At 45.1% G+C, this 20,306-nt stretch overlaps 3 protein-coding genes across 34 annotated transcripts in view; all 3 read left to right on the forward strand.

The window, feature by feature from the left end:
- The window catches only part of LOC101682709 (immunoglobulin lambda-1 light chain-like), a 1,123,284-nt gene that overhangs the window by 1,022,843 nt on the left and 80,135 nt on the right, over positions 1 to 20,306 (forward strand). The gene's annotated exons all lie outside the window — the stretch shown is intronic.
- The window catches only part of LOC101676037 (immunoglobulin lambda variable 4-3), a 780,698-nt gene that overhangs the window by 698,707 nt on the left and 61,685 nt on the right, over positions 1 to 20,306 (forward strand). The window contains exons 1-2 of one of the 8 annotated variants that reach the window (XM_045065711.1): positions 17,019 to 17,202; positions 17,305 to 17,622. The exons of the other annotated variants lie outside the window; for them this stretch is intronic. Of the exons in view, the coding sequence (XP_044921646.1) occupies positions 17,034 to 17,202; positions 17,305 to 17,622 (487 nt within the window). The 5' untranslated portion in view covers positions 17,019 to 17,033. Of the gene's footprint in view, positions 1 to 17,018; positions 17,203 to 17,304; positions 17,623 to 20,306 lie in introns of those variants that run through there. 8 annotated transcript variants of the gene reach the window in all.
- The window catches only part of LOC101680986 (immunoglobulin lambda-1 light chain-like), a 586,873-nt gene that overhangs the window by 510,218 nt on the left and 56,349 nt on the right, over positions 1 to 20,306 (forward strand). The window contains exons 1-2 of one of the 8 annotated variants that reach the window (XM_045065750.1): positions 808 to 904; positions 1,059 to 1,357. The exons of 6 other annotated variants lie outside the window; for them this stretch is intronic. In XM_045065750.1, the coding sequence (XP_044921685.1) occupies positions 859 to 904; positions 1,059 to 1,357 (345 nt within the window). In that variant the 5' untranslated portion in view covers positions 808 to 858. Of the gene's footprint in view, positions 1 to 807; positions 905 to 1,058; positions 1,358 to 20,306 lie in introns of those variants that run through there. One more of the 8 variants, XM_045065747.1, reaches the window with a different exon arrangement.

Here is a 20,306-nt window from a genome sequence, read left to right on the forward strand (position 1 = left end):
GACCATGGTTCAGGCCCTCGAACTCACCACATATGGGAACATGTGATCGTATGGATCCTCACAAGATCACAAACCTTGAAGTTGTTCCTCATGGACTCAGGCCCTTTGCACAGGTTTGCATGAAACACTGATGAAAAAAATTAAAAGGAATGAAATGGTTGGTTATACCAATTGCTGGTCTGCTGTGGGATGGGGGCAGCATAGAGACAACAGCACCATGTGTAAATAGACTAGAAATCCTGATGAATCTCCAACAGTAGGTGATTGTTTAACAAGTAAGCATCTACTTAACAAAAAGATGAAAGAGTCTCAAAATGATAGAGTTTTCTATTTTGTTGTCATGCCAAGGATGGGACTACAGAGTCTCTGGGGGATGCAGAGGGAACAAGAAACCAGGGAAGGAGGTAATGAGGTCATAGGACCACCTCTCCCTGAATCAAGTGTTCTCTGCGTTTCTCAGAGGGACCAGGCCAGCCCCATGGCAAGGATTGTGGAAGGCCCTGGGCCAGCCCCAGACATGCCTCAGGCAGAATGGTTAGAGACACTGGTTGTGTTTAAACCACAGGAATATGACTATGATACCAGATTTGGAGACCAATGTTCATTTTCTGACCTGAGAGCTGTTGGAGGAAGCTATGGGAGCTCATGTCTGAGCTCACAAGTGGTTTGAGTCCCAGAAAGGAAGAAATTTGCATAATTACAAATTATGCATTATTACATACAAATACATACAAATTACAAATTATTGCATAATTACTAACAACCACAGAACAGAAGGCCTGGAAAGAAAGAAGAGAGGCCAGGGTGAGGCTAGCCTAGCTGTGGTTTTCAGAAGACAGAGCTCTGGGCACATCCACCATGGCCTGGACCCCTCTTTCACTCCTTGTCCTCACTCTCTGCACAGGTGCTCTCCCCTGTCCAGCCCACACTCTCAGCCCCACAGGACCTGAGCTGAGCTTGCCCCAAACCCTGAGCTCAGGCACAGCAAAGCCTCAGTATTGGGACCCTGGGATGAGCCCCTGGACCTCATTGCAACTTCTCCTCTTCTGTCTTTTCAGGCTCTGTGGTCTCCAGTGAGGTGACTCAGCCACCCTTTGTGTCAGTGGCCCTGGGACAGACCGCTACAATCACCTGCACCGGAGAGAAGGTGAAATATAGCTCTATACACTGGTACCAGCAGAAGCCAGGGCAAGCCCCTCTGACCGTCATTTATGCAGAGATTGAGCGGCCCTCTGGGATCCCAGAGCGATTCTCTGGCTCCAGGTCAGGGAACACGGCCACCCTCACCATCAGCAGTGTACAGGCCGAGGACGAGGCTGACTATTACTGTCAGTCCCATTACAGCTATGATAATGCTCACAGTGACACAAGCAGATGGGGAAGTGAGACCCCAACTGCTTCACCCTCTCCTCCAGCCCCATGAGGCCTGTGCACAGAGCAGGGAATACTTTTGGCCCAGGTCCCCTCATCTGAGATCCCCAGACCTTCCTCCCCATCCAGCCCTCCAGGCAGCTCTGCACAGGGGAGTCAGGAAAGCATTTACAGCTGACAGCACTAGGTTGCCTGCTTCTCTGGGCCTGGCTGTCATCTACAGACAGAAGAACTGGGTAGAAAAAAGACACAGGGAGACTTTCATCCAGTGGGCATGACCTCATCATTTCCACGTGTGGTCATGGGCTAGTGCTCTCCCAGCTGAACAGTATTAGAGCCAACAGGTCCCGGCTCAGCTGAGCTCCTGGAGCCGGGGACATGGGGACATGGGTGGAGACTCTTCTACCACAGTGGAACAGACAGGTACAGGAGATACTAAGGTGTCACCCACATCTCTGAGGCTCTCTATTCTATTCCACTCATCAACATGTCTGTTTTTGTGCCAGTACAAACTGCCTGGTTGATTACATCTTTGTAATAGAGCTTTAATCCAGAATTGTGATGTCACAAGCTTTGGTTTTCATTTTCAACATTCCCCTGGTTATTTTGGATCTTTCTAGTTCTATACAAATGTTAGGATTATTTGTTCGAGCTCTGTAAAAAATGTCATTGGTATTTTGTCAGGGGCTTCACTGAATGTGTAGATTTCTCTGAGTAGCATAGACCAAGAATATGTATTTTTCCCACCCATTAACGTGGAATGTTTTTGCATTTCATTGTGTCTTTTCCCAAGTTTCTTTCATAAGTGTCCTGTAGTTCTTAGAGTATGGATCCCTTACTTTTTGGGTTGGGTTTGTTCCTAGGTATCTTATGGTTTTTGGTACTACTATGAATAGGATCGATTCCTTAATTTCCCTTTCTTCTGTCTCATTTTTCCTGTAAAAATATGCAACTGATTTCTGTGCATTGATGGTATATCCTGGCATGTTGTTGTACTGCTGAATGAGTTCTAGCAATTTTAGAATGGAGTCTTCGGGTTCTCCACATAAAGTACCATGTCATCTGTAGAGTGAGAATTTAACCTCTTCTTTGCCACTTTGAATGCCTTTTGTTTCTTTTTGTTCTCTGATTGCTGAAGCTAGGACTTCTATTACTATTTTGAACAATGGTGCTGAGAATTGACACCCCTGTCACCTTCCTGAACTTAGGGAGAAAGCGGTGTTTTTCCCCTTTGAGAACGATATTCACGGTGGGTTTTTTGTATATTACTTTGATGATATTGAGGTAGGTTCTCTCTATCCCTACACTGTAGAGAGTTTTAACCAAGAAAGGATGCTATACTTTGTCAAATGCTTTTTCTGCATCGATTGAGAGTATCCTACAGTTCTTGTCCTTTCTTTTATTTATGTAGTATATCACATTTATTGATTTGCCAATGTGGAACCACCATTGCAGGCCAGGAATAAATCCTACCTGGTGATAGTGAGTAATCCTTTTAATGTACTGTTCCATCCTAATGGCTAGTATATTGGTGAGAAATTGGCATCCAGATTCATCAGGGATATTGGTCTATAATTCTTATTGGTGGGAAATTCTCCTTGTCTTATTTTGGGATCAAGGCAATGCGGGCCTCATAGAATGAGTTTGAAAATTTTTCCTTCCATTTCTATTTTTTGAAACAGCTTCAGAAGAATACGTAGTAATTTTTCCTTGAATGTTTGGTAGAATTCACTTGGGAAGCCATCTGGCCCTGGACTCTTGTTTGTTGGGAGATTATTGGTTACTGCTTCAATTTCCTTGTTGGTTATGGGTATAGTGAAGTTTTCTATTTCTTCCTCTTTCCATTTTAGTAGTTTATGTTTCTAGGAATGTATCCATTTCTTCCAGATTGCTTAATTTGTGGCATATATGTGCTCATAATATGTTCTTAAAACTGTATTTCCTTGGTGTTGTTCATGATCTTGCCTCTTCTGTTCATGATTTTATTTATTTGGGTCCTTTCTCTTTCCTTTTTGGTAAGCCTGCCTAGGAGTATATTGATCTGCTCAATTCTTCAGAGAGCCAGTTTCTAGTTTCCTTGATCTGCTCTACTGCTCTTTTAGTTTCTCTTTCATTGACTTCTAGTCTAATCTTTATTATTTCTCATCTGCTCCTTCCTTTAGGCTTTATTTGCTGTTCTTTCTCCAGATCCATTAGGTATAAATATAGGTTGTGTATTTGTGAATTTTCTACTTTCTTGCGATTATCTTGTATAATTATGTACGTCCCTCTTGGGACCATCTTTGATGCAATTCAAAGGTTTTGAGCTGTTGTGTTTTCATTTTCATTTGCTTCCATGAATTTTTTTAATAATTCTCTAATCTCCTGGTTGACCCATTCATTCTTTCATAGGATGCTCTTTAATCTCCATGTATGTGAGTTCCTCCCAAATTTCCTCTAGTTACTGAGTCCAATGTTCAAAACACTGTGGTCTAAAAAAATACAGGGAATAATCCCAATGCTTAGGTGCTAGTTGGGCCTGATTTGTGACCCAAAATGTGATCTTTTCTGGAGAAAGTTCCATATGCCCTTGAGAAGAATGTGTATTATGTTGCTTTAGGATGGAATTCTCTGTATATATCTGTGAAGTCCATCTGGTCCAGTATGTCATTGAAAGCCCTTTTTCCCTTGTTGATCTTCTGTTTAGATGATCTGCCCATTTCTGTGAGTGAGCAGTTAAAGTCCCCTACTATTGTTATATTATTATCAGTGTGTTTCTTTAAGTTGGTCATTAACTGGTTTATATAATTGACATTTCCCATGTTAGGAGAAAAAATATTTATAATTGTTAGATCTTCCTGTTAGATAGACACTTTAAGGATGATACAGTGTCCCTCTTTATCCCTTGCTACAGTCTTTGGTTTGAAATCAAATTTGTCTAATAGGAGGATTGCTACTCCAGCTTTCTTTGATGTCCATTAGCATGATGTTTCTCTGCTGCCTCACTTTCAATCTGGAATTGTCTTTGGTTCTAAAATCAGTCTCATATACACAGCATATGGATGATTCTTTTTTTTATCAAATCTGATATCTAATGACTTTTGATTGACACATTTAGCCCATTTACATTCAGTGTAAATATTGAAAGATATGAACTTAGTGCCATTGTATTACCTGTAAAGTCACTGTTCCTGTATATTGTCTCTGTTCCTTTCTGGTCTGTGTTACTTTTGGGCTCTCTCTTCACTTACAGGATCCCCTTTAATACTTCTTTCAGGACTGGTTTCATAATGATAAATTCTTTTAGTTTCTGTTTGTCCTGGAAGCTCCTTATCTTTCCTTCCATTCTGAATGACAACCTTGCTGGATAGAGTATTCTTGGCTGCATTTTTTCTCATTTAGTACCCTGAGTATATCCTGCCATGCTTTCCTGGCCGGCCAGGGCTCTGTGGATAGTTCTACTGCCAGTCTAATGTTTCTAGTCTCATAGATTATGGACCTTTCATCTCAAACTGCTGTCAGGATTTTTGCTTTATCTCTGAAATTTGCAAGCTTCACTATTATAGGTTGGGCTGTTGATCTATTTTTATTGATTTTGGGAGGTCCTCTGTGCCTCTGGAGCTCGAATACCTGTTTCCTTCCCCAGATTTGGGTACTTCCCAGCTATGATTTTCTCAACGACAACTTCTGTCCCTCTCTCCCACTCTCTTCTTCCTCTGGGACCCAATTATTGTAATAGTCTTCCACTTTATGGTATTGCTGATTCCTCGAGGCCTCCCCTCATGACTCATTAGTTGTTCTTCCCTCTTTTCCTCAGCCTCCTTATGTTCTATCATTTCATCTTCTACGTCACTGACTCTCTTCCGCCTCATTTACTCTGGTTGTTAGAGTCCCCATTTTCCACTGCAAATCAGTTAAAACGTTTTTTATTTCAGCCTGATTAGCTTTTAGCTATTTTATTTCTACATAAGGAATTCTCTAGTGTCTTTTATGCTTTTTTTCAATCCCAGCTAGAATCCTTATAATCATTATTCTAAATTCTACATCTGATGTTTGACTTATATCCATATTAATTAAATGTATGCCAGAGAATAGTACTTCTGATTCTTTCTTTTGTTGTGAAATTCCCCTTCTCATCACTTTGTCCAGAGAATACATGAACAAGAGAACAAAATCAAAAACATCAACTATGACCCCAGCAAAATGTACACTAAACAAACACAAAGAGATCAGTAACCAAAAAAATGAAGGGGGTGGGTAGGAAAAAATAATATACTCTAAAAGATACTAGATCCCAAAATTGAAAGGGAAGAAAAATATATATATACAAAAATAAAATTGAATACAGTGAGGGGAAGCCAAAAGTGGGAAAAAAAAATGTATCTATCTAAAGTAAATGTAAAATGAAAATTTAAAAAATACTTAAAAACAATGAGTTGATAAAATAAGAATCTTGTTGAAGAGAATAAATAGGAAAAAATTAAGTAATTTAAATGAAAGACTCAAGAGTCATGAGGAAAAACCCTCAAATTCTATATATTATTTTCCCCTACCACAGGCATTTTTCAATTCTGTGTGATCCATAAGCTTGTTGTTAGCCTGATGTTCCTGCTGGTCTTCTGCGGGAGGGATCCACTGGGCTGATTCACTATGGTGTCTTTTCCCTGTGGAGTGGCACTGCCCCTGGCCAGGGATCAGGCTCAATGTAAGCTGCTTCAGCTGCTCTACCTGCTTTTTGTTCCTGAAGCCTTTCTGCACCTCAGTAAAGGATGAGACTGAAAATGACAATGGCCCAGTCTCCAGTCCCGGAGCTCAAAGATGGCAGTCCTCACTCTTCAGTTCATCCTCAGGGAAAAGGAGCCAGTCACTTCTGTGTGAACCAAACTCCGCAGATTACTTTAGTGTTCACCAGCCTGCTCCTCCAGGTGAAGGAGGGAGTGTTGTGGCAGTTGTCATGGCTGCTTTTGGGGCCTCTAGTCAGAGAGTGGTTGCCTGACCATGCCACAGTTCATGGTTTATGGTAACACCTAGCCGAAAACCCACTCCTGGCTTGCTGATTGCCACTGATTTCCCCATTCCCATATGTGGGAACTCTACCACACTGATCTTCTCAGTGACTGTGACTCCAGTTTCCTGTGACTCCAGTTTCCTGATACCACACTGTCCACCTAGGATTCAGCCCTGTCTTGCCACTGGAAGGCTCCTCAGGCAGGGATGTCCCTCACCAGAGCAGACTCTGTTCTATCATCTTATGGTACAGGTTTTCTGAGGCTCCCTCTCCCCATGGCTTATCTTCCCATATATCCCCTCTGATTGACTTCTGCACAACTCCTACCTTGCATAAAAGTGGTCACACTTTGTAGAGTTGCAACAGTTCCTTCTGTTGAGTCTGCAGATGTTCAGAATGATTTGATAACTATCTAGCTGAACTCCAGGGACTAGACGAAACAAGGGTCCCCTACTCTTCCACCATCTTCTATCCTCTATGACAAACTCTGTTCTTAGACTGTTTTTTTCCACATCACTACAGGAGCTAGGAACTGAACCAAGCTCCACTGACAGGAACAGGACAGTTAAGCCACATGTCCCAGGTGACACAGTAGGACCTAGGGAAATAAACAGAGAAGTGAGATCTTCCATAGTGGCCTGAAGCCTTACACTGTGAAGCTCAGTGAGCACACAGTCCCTGAGGTGGGGGGTGCCCCCCAAGATGCATCGGCATCCACACAGTTCCAGGTGGGGTCCAGGCTTCTGCAGGTGGAACATCTCGCAGCCCCACCAATGGTGTTGATCTTCCAGACACATCTGCATACGTTCACCCCTGTTCCCCTGCTCTTCCCCAAACAGATGAGATGCCCACAGACAGGCACAGTGTGAGGCACAGCTTTCTGTCCTCCGTCCCACCCAGGGTCCATGGTGTTGGGCCCTGCCCTCACCTGTGTACACATTGCTCCCTCCCCTCAGGGCTGGGTCTTTCATTCCTGACTCTGCCTCTTGTCTTCCCCAGAACTCTTCCCTCTCCTCTCTCACAGGCTCCATGCCTCCTCTAGCCTGAGGCTGACTCCCTCCGTGTCAGTGGCCCTGACCAGGCCTAAGATCCCTGCTCTAGCGATGAGTTCATATGTGAACCTGCCTCTTGGCATCAGCAGAAGCCAAGCCTGGTCCCCCAGCTGGTATATATACAGATATAAGCGACCATCGAGGCCTGATTCTGAGGATGGAACACGGGGACATGACTCCACCGAGGAAGACCAGACTGAGGGCCAAGACTAGGCTGACCATTGCTGTGACACTGACTGTGGCAATGGGAGTACTTGGCAGTGACTTAGGTGACACAGAAGGATGGAGGATGGGACACAAACTGTCCTCCACAGCCTGGTTCTCGCTCTCCCCTGCCCTGACCTCTGTGCAGCAGCTGGTCAGGCCTAAGAGCAGGTGTCCTCCCTGGTTCTGGCCTGGGCCCTGAAAGAGGGGAGACTCCCACAGGTTCTCTGTCCTCACATCTGAGTTTGCCCTACTGAGCAATGACAGAGTTGGGGGGCTCTTCTGACTATGGGGATGTAGTCAAATAATACAGTAGATAGTACAGATTAAGGATGTTATTGTACATCACATGGGCTCCAAGTATAATTATGGTTCACTCAGGAGGGAGACAGTTGTCTCAGACAGCTCATTTCTGTGGAAATTCATCTTCTCTGTGGCTATGGGCAGCCTAGGTGGGCTCTAGGGGCCCTGAGTCTCCTCTGATTCCCAGGAGGAGAATCATGAAGGGCTGCCTCCGGGATCCTGAAGAAGGGAAAAATCCCCTGTTGCCCCAGGCACATCCCTCCTTAAGTCTCATAGAAATTGTGGAGGAAGTGCAGATACAACCTTTGGGCCCACCTGGGGACTTTCTGCTTGCACCAGTATCCTCCCACTGCCCCAAGACACCTGCACCAAGCACATCTGACCCTTAGCTGACATCAGACCCACATGGACTCACTCCCACCATGTAACCCTGTGTTTTGGCCACAGCTGCACTAGAGCCTCACCTGTAGCTCTGAAGGGAAAGAACATCTCCAACACATGAATGGATTTTTTTACATAAATGGAATTAATCTTCCTGATTCTTTGACTTGTGGTTTTAAAACTGACTTATAGAGCAATTCTTTGAGGTCAAAAAAGGAGATAAGGAATTTATTAAGAAGGAAGATCAGAAGCTTCCCCTATTTCTGTCCTTCCTTGTGTCAGAGGGACACCTACCTGGGGGGGAGAGACAGGTCAGAAAATTATTTTCCCCACACAAATTATGGCAAGTGTAATTGGAATCTTTTGTCTAAAAATTACTTCTTGACTTGATGAACTAGAATGACAAACATTGGTGAGTCTCTTTGTGACAGAAATAATATTTCCAGGGATTTTTTCAGCTTAAATGATCATTAAAATGTCCTTCACCTGGAAGAACTAAGAGCAAGAAGTTGTTTCCTTCAGGACCTGGAACATGTTTGCTGAGGTTGGCCCACATCCCCTCTCAGTCTGAGTAGCCTTCCTCACCTAGTGCAGGGGATTTCTGCTGCCTTGCACCAGCCAGCTTCTGCTTTTCTCTCTTCTACTCCAGGAACCAGGGACCTGCACTCCCCAGCCTCCCTTCCCTGTCAGGGACACTCCTCCCTCATGTTCCTCCTCAGCTCAGCCAATCTGTGGAGTGTCAGGGAAAGCAGTGACAGATAATCCGTGTGAAACAAGACAGGGAGACAGATCCAGAGACACATGTAGACCCTGGTCTCCCTGTGGCTTTAGGTGGGTCATGGGGGAGGGGAGGAATAATTGCCACTGCCTTGAGGGCCTCACCCCCAGAAGTATTAAGGAGATCAAAGACACACAGAAGGAGACATCTGTGTCAACCCTGTCCCCACCCCAGTAGATTCCTCTTAGAGGCCACTCTCTGTGTCCAGCAGTGGTCAAGAAACCCTGACTTATTACCTGGAAATTGCCTTTTACCACAACTGATACATCTCTCTGTGCCCAGAGTGATTATCTGAGGAGAAAACTCCATACTGACCCTGAACTGGGCTGGAATTCCAGGTCCCTCAGCTTTGTCCTGTTCTTTGAGATCCTCTACCCTCCCCACCCCACCGAAGGGCAAAACTGGGTTCACAGGTCTCTTCCTAACCAGAGCAGTGCCAGAGTTACCTGTTCAATAGGGACTATGTCTTGAATATGCAGAGTGCCCAGGATTGAATGGGTGCCAGACATAGCAGCAATGTCCACAGTACTTAAACTGTGGAAAAAGCTAAGATTCCCTTCAACCAACAAATGGATAAAGATGGTATGGTTCCTATATACAATGGAGTATTACTGCGATGTCAGAAAGGATGAATACCTATCGTTTCTAGCAACAGGGGTGGAACTGGAAGGGATTATGTTAAATAAAATAAGTCAAGCAGAGAAAGACTACTATAATATGGATTCACTCATATGTAGAACATAGGGAACAGCACTGAAAACCATAGGGCAATGGAGGAAAAATTGAATGGAGAGAAATCAGAGAGACTCTTGACTCCAGGAATCAAACTGAGAGTTAAAGAAGGGATGGGGGTGGGGGAGGGTATAAGAAGGTGATGGGTACTAAGGAGGGTATGTGTTGCGATGGGCACCAGGTGTTACAAACAATAAATCCTTAAATACTACATCAAAAACTAATGATGTACTATATGTTGGGTAACTGAACATTATTTGAAATATAATGTGTGTTCAGGGAACACACGATGAGTAGGGCCCAGACCAAGGACAAGCCTGACTCCAAATGTCAGGTGTGGGACAACAGTGTTGATGCTCACAGGGACACAGACAGGGAAGTGAGACCCAAACCCCTTCCCTGTCTGTGTCACACTCTCCTCCAGCCCCAGGAGGCCTGTAAGCAGAGCAGTGAGCAGATGAGACCATGTACCCACACATGTGATGCCCAGGGTTCCCTCCCCTCTACCCTCCAGGCAGGCTCTGTACATGGAAGTTCATGAGTGAATTGGGGCCTGACAAAACTAGGCTGCCCCGCTTGTCTGTATAGGTACGAATCAGGGACAGAGGGTCTGGATAGATGGAAAGACAGAGACTTTCATTTCCATATTGTGGTCCCTGGGCTATACTTTTACCCAATTGCCAAGGATTTGAACCCAGAAATTCCCAGCTCAGCTGAGCTCCTGAAAACCTGGTCCATGGCAGCTGGGATTCTGAGTGGAGCACACAAGGGCAGTGGACACTGTGAGGTCACCTACATCCCCTCTTCTGAGATCACTCACCCACCCACCCCTGTGGGAGGCCCTAAAGGCTTACAAGGGAGCTCGTCACAGGGAAGTGCTATCCTTCAACAATCTACCTCCCCAAGTTTCAGCTTCTTTTCAGAGAGGTTCAAATGAATGATGGCCTTAGTCCAAGATCCCACGAGCTTGGCCAGGTCCAGATATCCTGAAAAGTCCCAGATTTGTAGCTCCTTATAAGAGGGAGACCTCACCTGATATCTCACTGTGGGTCTCTTCTCCTTTTGCCCAGTCTGACCTCCAAAGATACTTCCAGATTTCCTGCACATGCACTTTTCCTTCTCAGAGTCTGCTTCCAGGAACCCAGTCCTGGAAGGCAGTCATCTCCAACAGGGTCCTCAGAGACGTGAGGAGGCCAAATTGTCCCCACAAAGCTGGGGTTTCTCAATGTGCTTGTCCAATCCCCAGACAGATCAGATTGTTCCTTGTATTTTTGTACACTGAAAGAAGATCCAGACACACTAGGTATTCTGAGTTCTGACAGATAGTTGAAGAGTCACATCCATCTTGATGGTGAAAGAGGGATGATGGGATAGAAGCTGCTGCCAACACAGTGGCCAGAAGAAACACAAACACGGGGATGAGACAAACAATGGGTCCTTCTTTACTTCCACCCCATATCTGCACAGGAATCTCCAGTTATCCCCACTCTTCCCAGACATATGGACAGACAAAAATTCTGTGAAACACAGCTCAGACTGTCAACAGTGATACTTAATAAGACAACACAGTACCCCCTCATCCACATGAAATCTTACAAGTTCCCCATTAACCTAAACACCAAGTAAAGAGAATGTTGGCAGCCATGTTTCCACCTAACATGATAAAACTCTCCAGGAAATAATTACAAACATGCTCACCCGTTCCCCACAAGATGATATAAAATACATCTTTGTCTCCTAATGATCTTTATTTTTTGTCCCAACGATTTGATATCCTACAACTTCAATATTGAGATATAGCATTCACTATTGGTAACAACTCTATGTTAGATGATAATGGGATGAAACATGAGGACAAAACAGAAACACATGATGAATTTATATCCAAACATATTCATGTCAACATAAAGAAGACACATGCTACTTTTATCTGGCTCATTTATGCAACTACAGTGCAGTCAGTGTGGTGTCTATAATTACCTTCTTCACTGCTCACTCCATATTCCCCTTCCTTCAGTAAATACCTGAGCATGTCCTGATCTTCACCAGTTAAAACCACCAAACCTTCGTTCTGGAAGAAAAGTCCATTATCTGACCTGCTGCTTTGGGTTGTGGTGAATTGGTGACTGTAATCACAGTCCTGGGGTATGCTAGGGGATCTCCTAAATCCCTATGTTCCTGCTTACCCCGATTGTTTTGTAGACACACGAGTGTTACATGACAGTCATCATGACACACCCAGCAGTGCCCCTAGTTTGAGTCCCTGAAGGAGGAGTCAGAAGGACCCATGACACACTCTTCACAACCAGAGCAGGGCAGTCACACCCATCCCTCCCGCCTTAGTCAGGCTCTGCTCTGACCAGGGTCTGAATCCAGCACACGTGAGCTCCACTCCTGGACTCACCTCACTGTCCTCTGTTTTCTTGAGAAACTAGCCTCTCTGGGTACTCACTTCACCTACTGTGAAATGGGGAAATTTCTACTGATGTGAGAAACACTCTTCATCAAATTAATGTTATAAAACATTGAAGAATTTAACTTATTATGCAAATGCAGACGGGTCTCAGTGAGTTACCCTTGGTGTTGAACTCTCCTGTCTGCCTCTGTGGGCACACAAGGAAAATTTTCAGCTACATTGTGATTTGCATCACATGCAATTTTACCCAAGTCCAAATTAGCAGATTCCCAATTGTACCAAACTAGTTTAAAATCCTCCCACACCAATCATCATGGGATATGAGTTGTAATAAAACTAATAATAGCATAAATAGCAGTAATTAGAGTAAATTTTTGCCTGTTCATCTGAACTGAGCACCAGAAGCATCACCTGTCACTCTGATGACCCAACTACAGAGATATGGATGCAGGAAGCATTGGTCCTGATTCCTAAATACACATAAACCTGGTGGCTGTGGGACATCACACAGGACTGTCTGCACATTGACCCTTTTCAAATGCACTACACTGTACCCTGCACTCTCGTTTCTGAAAGGAGACAGTGGACTATCCAGGGCATTACAACCCTGGGATAAATATAGGAATCGCACTTGCCCAGCCTCCTGCACCTTGTATGTAACCTTCTGCGTTGGGCTGAGGATGACAGAGGAGCAGCTGCCTATCAAGCCTGGAAACCCTGGTCCACACCCTTTCTCAGGTGACAGGTGCTGTGGGGTGACCTGCAGGAGAGAAGCTCCTGGTCTGAGTCCTCCTCCACCAGCAGGGGGCAGCAGAGCTGCATCAGGAGGAGCAGGACAGAGGCTGGGGCTGCCAGGACCATTCTCACAGAGACACCAGGCCTAGGGGTCAGTGAGTTGTCTGAGGTTCAGTCCTCAGAGGCTCTTAGGATAATCCATCCTCACTCCTCAGACTGCAAGGACCATGTTCTGAGGGTCAGACACACAGTGTCACCCAGGGCACTGACAAGAGTCCTGAAACAGTGATCACCTCAACTGGGAAATTCGGGTCCCCTCCCTGTCCACCAGTGTCCCCAGGGACTGACTCCCCTCTGCTGGGCACATCCAGAGACACCCGATGACTCACACTCTGCCTCTCCTTCCCCAACTCCACCCCAACTCAGACCTGGGGCTGCAGCTCCTTTGTTCAAAACCATCTCAGGGGGCAAGAGGAAGAGAACTTGTGGTCCCCGTTCCCTGGAAGGAGCATCCGCAGCCTCCTTGTGAGACTGTCTCCAGAGTGACGTGATTCTCATGCCTGCAGGGACCATGGCTGAGGCCCTGGAGCTCACAACATATGGGAACTGTGATCGTGTGGATCCTCACAAGATCACAGTCCTTGAAGTTGTTTCTCATGGATTCAGGCCCTTTTAATATGTTCCCATGAAAGACTGATGAAAAAATTAAAAGGAAACAAATAGTTGACAATGCCAATTGCTGGTCTGCTGTGGGATGGAGGCAGTCATAGAGACAACAGCATGCGTAAAAAGACAAGAAATCCTGGTGAATCTCTGGCAGCAGGTGTTTGTTTAACAGGTAAGCAGCCACTTTTGTAAGTGATGAAAAAACCTCAGAATGAGAGAGAGTTTCCCATTCTGACGACATGCCAAGGATGGGATCATGGTGTCTGTGGGGGATACAGAGGGGAACTGAAGCAGGAGGAGGAAAGTAAGGAAGCCACGGGATCACCTTTCCCTGAATCAGGTGTTGTCTGCATGTCCCAGAGGAACCAGGTAAGCCTGATGGCCAGGCTCTTTCAAGGCCCTGAGGCAGCCCCAGACAGACCCCAGGCAGGTGGGATCCCAGCAGGAGCCTTAGGTTATAGGACAGACTCTGTACTACTTGTAGGACTTGAGGTAGGCCTCTGGGGAGGAGAATCAGACACTCGAGGAGAGGAAAGCACCTGGCTGAGGCCCCTCCCTTGCTGCTGTGATAACAGAGACTAAAGCAACTGGAAGGAGCCCAGCCATGCTGCTGCTGTGGGGAAATCAGACTTCTTATGGGTCACTACATTGGTTTATTAGGGCTGAGAGAACAGAGCCCCACAAACTTGGTGGAAGGAGCTGAGAACAGAAATGTATTTTCTCACAGCTCTGGAGATCAGCAGTCTGAGACCAAGGGACTGGCAGATTTGTTGTTTTTTTTTGTTTGTTTGTTTTGTTTTGTTTTGTTTTGTTTTGTTTTGTAGGCTGTGAAGGAGAATCAGTTTCATCCTTCTCTTATAGCCCCTGGTGGTTCTCTGCCAATTTTTGGCATTCCTGGCCTTGTAGATTTCTGCTCATACCTTATAGGGTGGTCTCCCTTGTCAGAATCTTTCTCCAAATTTTCTGTTTCATAAGGAAACCAGTCCAATTGGATTAGAGCCCAGCCTACTCCAGTGCAACCTCATCTTAATTTAACAAATTACATCTGCAAAGATCCTATCCTGAAATCAGGGTCCAGTGAGAGATGCTGGAGGTTAAGACTCAAACATACATTTGATCCCCCAGAGGGATCCGTGTGAGGAGCCCCAGTCTCTCTGCCTGAGTCTCTCTTCCCTCAGTGCCACCAGCCCAACCCTGAGGCCCATCACCCCTCTCCTGCCCACCCAGGCCTCTGTGCTGCACTCTATGGTCAGGCCAGAGGACACACACTGACTGGCAACCTATGTAGTTCAGGTTTGTAGTAGCTGCAGAACTAGGTTCTCCCTCCCAGAACTAGGACATCACAGGTAGGACCAACTCTAGTGAGATGATGGGGATCACATGACACATATCACAGGGTCTAAAGAAGCAGGACGTAGTTCTGATCTAGTTCAGCTGGGACATCCTGTAATGTCTCTGTTGGAGAACCAGGACCATATCCCTGGGCCCATGACCCAGTGAGGAGGATGACAGCCTGAGACGATGTACCTCTTGTGACCTGTGCAAGGGATAGTGCCTCTGGGGGCCTCTCTCTCTCTCTCTCTCTCTCTCTCTCTGTGTGTGTGTGTGTGTGTGTGTGTGTGTAGAAAGAGTTAGAAAGAGAGAGAGAGATTTTAGAGTTGCCAGGAAACTTTGCCAATTTTAAATGTCAAAATCCAAGACTTATGTTTCCATAATTTCCACCCATCCTCTAAACTCCAGTGACTTTACTTTATATCATGTTTAAGGATAAAGGATATTGGGATGCCTGGGTGGCTCAGTTGGTTAAGCAGCTACCTTCAGCTCAGGTTGCGATCCCAGCATCCTGGGATCGAGTCCCACATTGGGCTCCTTGCTCAGCAGAGAGCCTGCTTCTCCCTCTGCCTCTGCCTGCCACTCTGTCTGCCTGTGCACTCTCTCTCTCTCTCTGACAAATAAATAAATTTTAAAAATCTTTTTTTAAAAAAGATAAAGGATATTAAAAGGAGCAGAAGGAGGAAAGATTTATGTGTGCTTACCACATATGAGGCATGATTCCAAGGACTTCTCACTTATTAAATTGTTTAATCATGAATACGCTACAAAAAAGCATTCTGATGATCACACCAATTTACAGATGCAGAAGCTGAGGCAGGTAGGATATGTAACTTGCCTGAGATCAAAGCTAGAAAGTGGCCAAACAAGCAGCAAACCAAAGTCTTCGGACCCCAAAATCCCTGGTTTCCATCACCAACCCATGGACTTCTGTGCTTTCAGGCTAAGAAATGGTCCCTTCTTAATGCTCCAGAAAGTTCTGTCTCCTTTTTCAAAAGCAAGTGACAGCTACTGGGACTTTGTAGAGCAGCCCATCCAACAGAAATAAAATTCCAACCACATTAGTAATTTAAAATTTTCTAGTAGCCACATTTTTAAAAAGAGAAGAAATGAGCAGAACTTGTTTTCATAGTACACTTTGTTTAGATCAATTTCTTGAAAATATTATCACATCAATATGAATTACATATAAAAATATTTTTTACCTTATCTTTTATGCAATGTCTTTGAAATCTGCTGGGTACCCCAGAACGACAAAACTTTTCTTTTGGGTTTACCCACATTTGATGGTACACAGGTTTTCATGCCTTGTAGGAGCCATGGACAGAGCAGGTTAAATGCATAAGGTTTCCTTAGGGTAACTGTGTCTACAGTATAGACTCACAGCCAGCAGGCTGTTTTTCTTTGGGAAACAGAGACAGCAACACCATGAAGATCTGAGCACTCTTCAGAACAGAGCCTGGGAGGATGTAGACTGGAATAAAGGAGAGAGAATGAAGACCAGAAGGTCTCAGTAGGCTTGGGATTAGGGCAGAGGGAGGATGGTGAAGGGTCGGTACAGAGAGGGGATTCAAAGGGCAGGCTCTGGGATGTCTCCTGTGTTGGAAACTTGACTTATTCATTACTGTCTTGGCAAATGAGAATGATAAAACATTTAATGTCTCACCATTAGATTTTTCTTTTAAAAGACTGGAGGAAAATTGTGCCTTGAGGCAACTATTTTTATTATGACTCATTCAGTGGAAACTGCACACATTTACAATAGTTTTAGCACCTACTGAGGGCTCAGAAGTAGTCATTTTGTTAAACTACCACTACATGTAGGGTGACATTCATCCCAGGGGTCCGGGGGGCACTACTGTGGGTCTTGGTTTGAGACCCCAGTAAGTTCAAATCCCCTGGTCCATGCTCAAGTGCAAAAGTATAACTGATGGTTCCTTTGATGATACTTGTGTTGTGCAGAATCAACTCTCCACTCTAGAAACCCACACCTGCTCCTTCTTCTGACCTAAGGAAATTACCATGAGGCACTTAAGCTCAGGGGTTAGACAAAAGCTTCCACAGACCTACTGAAGAATGGAAAGTGGATTTGCATCTGATGCCCCTCCTTCCTTGAGCTGCAAGAGGATAAGATGGGAGTTTGGAGAGTTCAGTCCCAGCAGGAGATTCAGAGCAGACTTCTACGAAGTTCTCCCCACCATGGACTGGGTTCCCTTCTACATCCTGCCCTTCATTTTCTCTACAGGTCTGGGTTCCACCTCCTTAGCATTTCCTTCCAGACACAATCTCCAGGGACTACTGTCCAGTGTCTGGTACATTCAGCATCATTCTTGTGTTTTGTTTCCAGGTTTCTGTGCTCTGCCTGTGCTGACTCAGCCTCCATCAGCAAATGCCTCCCTGGAAGCCTCAGTCAAGCTTACATGCACTCTGAGCAGGGAGCACAGCAATTACTATGTTCTCTGGTATCAACAGGAACCAGGGAAGGCCCCTCGGTATTTGATGAAGGTTAATAGTGACGGAAGTTACAGCAAGGGGGATGGGATCCCCAGTCGCTTCTCAGGCTCCAGCTCTGGGGCTGACCGCTATTTAACCATCTCCGACATCCAGTCTGAGGATGAAGCTGAGTATTACTGCGGTGAGAGCCATACAATCGATGGCCAATACGGTTAAGCCACAGTGATACGCACAAAGGGGAAGTGAGGCTAAAACCTCCCACTCTCTCTCTCCTCTTCCCCATGGGGATCCAGGGGGAACGGCTGTATGCCCCCTCCAGGGCCCTGAGACCTTTGCCTCTCCCTGGAAACCCTGTAACTCTGACCAAATACCAAAACAACATTACAGAGAGACTGATACAGGGAATAACTAAGGTCATTTTGACAACAGAACATTCTCTTTTGTTTCCCATACTTCTGAGAAAGATCAGATCAGCCCAGACAAGAAAATGAACCTGAGACAGTAACTGGTCTGAGAAGAAAGCTTGAGCCATCAGACCTTGAGCATCCATGATGGGTCTCTGCTCAGGAAATGGACAGAGATCTCAGAGTTCAGCTTACCAAGGAGGTTGGTTGAGTGAATACCATCACAATAATTTCATCATGAAGCATAACAGGACTCTTGCAAGTGTTGAATGTTTTCAAGGAAACATTTGGTCCCCAAGGGAGGTATGGCAGAGAGTCTTAAAACCATGGTGGGTGGGAGGAGTCAAGATGGCGGAGAAGTAGCAGGCTGAGACTACTTCAGCTAGCAGAAGATCAGCTAGATAGCTTATCTAAAGATTGCAAACACCTGCAAATCCATTGGCAGATCGAAGAGAAGAAGAACAGCAATTCTAGAAACAGAAAAACAACCACTTTCTGAAAGGTAGGACCGGCGGAGAAGTGAATCCAAAGCGACGGGCAGATAGACCCCTTTGGGGAGGGGCCGGCTCCCGGCCAGCAGTGGAGCAACGGAGCACAAAACCAGGACTTTTAAAAGTCTGTTCCGCTGAGGGACATCGCTCCAGAGGCTAAACTGGGGCAAAGCCCACACGGGGTCAGTGTGGCCTCAGGTCCCACAGGGTCACAGAAGGATCGGGGGTGTCTGAGTGTCACAGAGCTTGTGGGTATTGGAACGGGAAAGCCGGCTACAGAGACGGAGCCAACAGTAAGCTGACAGCTCGGTGTTATCTTGAACCGGTCGCAGGCTCGGTGAGCTCGGAGCGCGGCCGGAGGTCAGGCAGACAGGAGTACCTAGGCGCTGTTCTCTGAGGGCACACTGAGGAGTGGGGCCCTGGGCTCTCGGCTCCTCCGGGCCAGAGACCAGGAGGCCGCCATTTGTGTTCCCGTCCTCCGGAACTCTACGGAAAGCGCTCAGGGAACAAAAGCTCCTGAAAGCAAACCCGAGTGGATTACACACCCCGGCCCTGGGTAAGGGCGGTGCAATTCCGCCTGGGGCAAAGACACTTGAGAATCACTACAACAACCCCTCCCCCAGAAGATCAACAAGAAATCCAGCCAAGACCAAGTTCACCTACCAAGGAGTGCGGTTTCAATACCAAGGAGAGCAGCATAATTCCAAAGGAGGAGAAAGCAAAGCACGAAACTCATGGCTTTCTCCCTGTGATTTTTTGGTCTTGCAGTTAATTTAATTTTTTTCTTTTTCCTTTTTTTCTCTTCTTCTGCTAAAATATTTTTTAACTTTTACCCTTTTCTTATTTAACTTTTTTTAACTACTTTATCTAATATATATTTTTTTCTTTTTTATACTTTTCTTTATTCATTTTCTTTTTTTAATTCTTTTTTTTTCTTTCTTTCTTTTTGAAACTCGTTTTATCCCCTTTCTCCCCCCTCACGATTTGGGATCTCTTCTGATATTGTTAAAGCATATTTTCCTGGGGTTGTTGCCACCCTTTTAGTATTTTCCTTGCTCCTTCATATACTCTTATCTGGACAAAATGACAAGGAGGAAAAATTCACCACAAAAAAAGAACAAAAGGCAGTACTGAAGGCTAGGGACCTAATCAATACAGACATTGGTAATATGTCAGATCTAGAGTTCAGAATGACAATTCTCAAGGTTCTAGCCGGGATCGAAAAAGGCATGGAAGATATTAGAGAAAACCTCTCAGGAGATATAAAAGGCTTTCTGGAGAAATAAAAGAACTAAAATCTAACCAAGTTGAAATCAAAAAAGCTATTAATGAGGTGCAATCAAAAATGGAGGCTCTCACTGCTAGGATAAATGAGGCAGAAGAAAGAATTAGTGATATAGAAGACCAAATGACAGAGAATAAAGAAGCTGAGCAAAAGAGGGACAAATAGCTACTGGAACACGAGGGGAGAATTCGAGAGTTAAGTGACACCAAAGACAAAACAACATTAGAATAATTGGGATTCCAGAAGAAGAAGAAAGAGAGAGGGGAGCAGAAGGTATACTGGAGAGAAATATTGGGGAGAATTTCCCCATTATGGCAAAGGGAACGAGCATCAAAATTCAGGAAATTCAGAGAACGCCCCTCAAAATCAATAAGAATAGGCCCACACCCCGTCACCTAATAGTAAAATTTACAAGTCTCAGTGACAAAGAGAAAATCCTGAAAGCAGCCCTGGAAAAGAAGTCTGTAACATACAATGGTAAAAATATTATATTGGCAGCTGACTTATCCACAGAGACCTGGCAGGCCAGAAAGAGCTGGCATGATATTTTCAGAGCACTAAACGAGAAAAACATGCAGCCAAGAATACTATATCCAGCTAGGCTATCATTGAAAATAGAAGGAGAGATTAAAAGCTTCCAGGACAAACAAAAACTGAAAGAATTTGCAAACACCAAACCAGCTCTACAGGAAATCTTGAAAGGGGTCCTCTAAGC

This window comes from Mustela putorius, unplaced genomic scaffold (assembly GCF_011764305.1).
Source record: "Mustela putorius furo isolate JIRA1106 unplaced genomic scaffold, ASM1176430v1.1 tig00003858_pilon_pilon_pilon, whole genome shotgun sequence".
NCBI classification, from domain to species: Eukaryota; Metazoa; Chordata; class Mammalia; order Carnivora; family Mustelidae; genus Mustela; species Mustela putorius.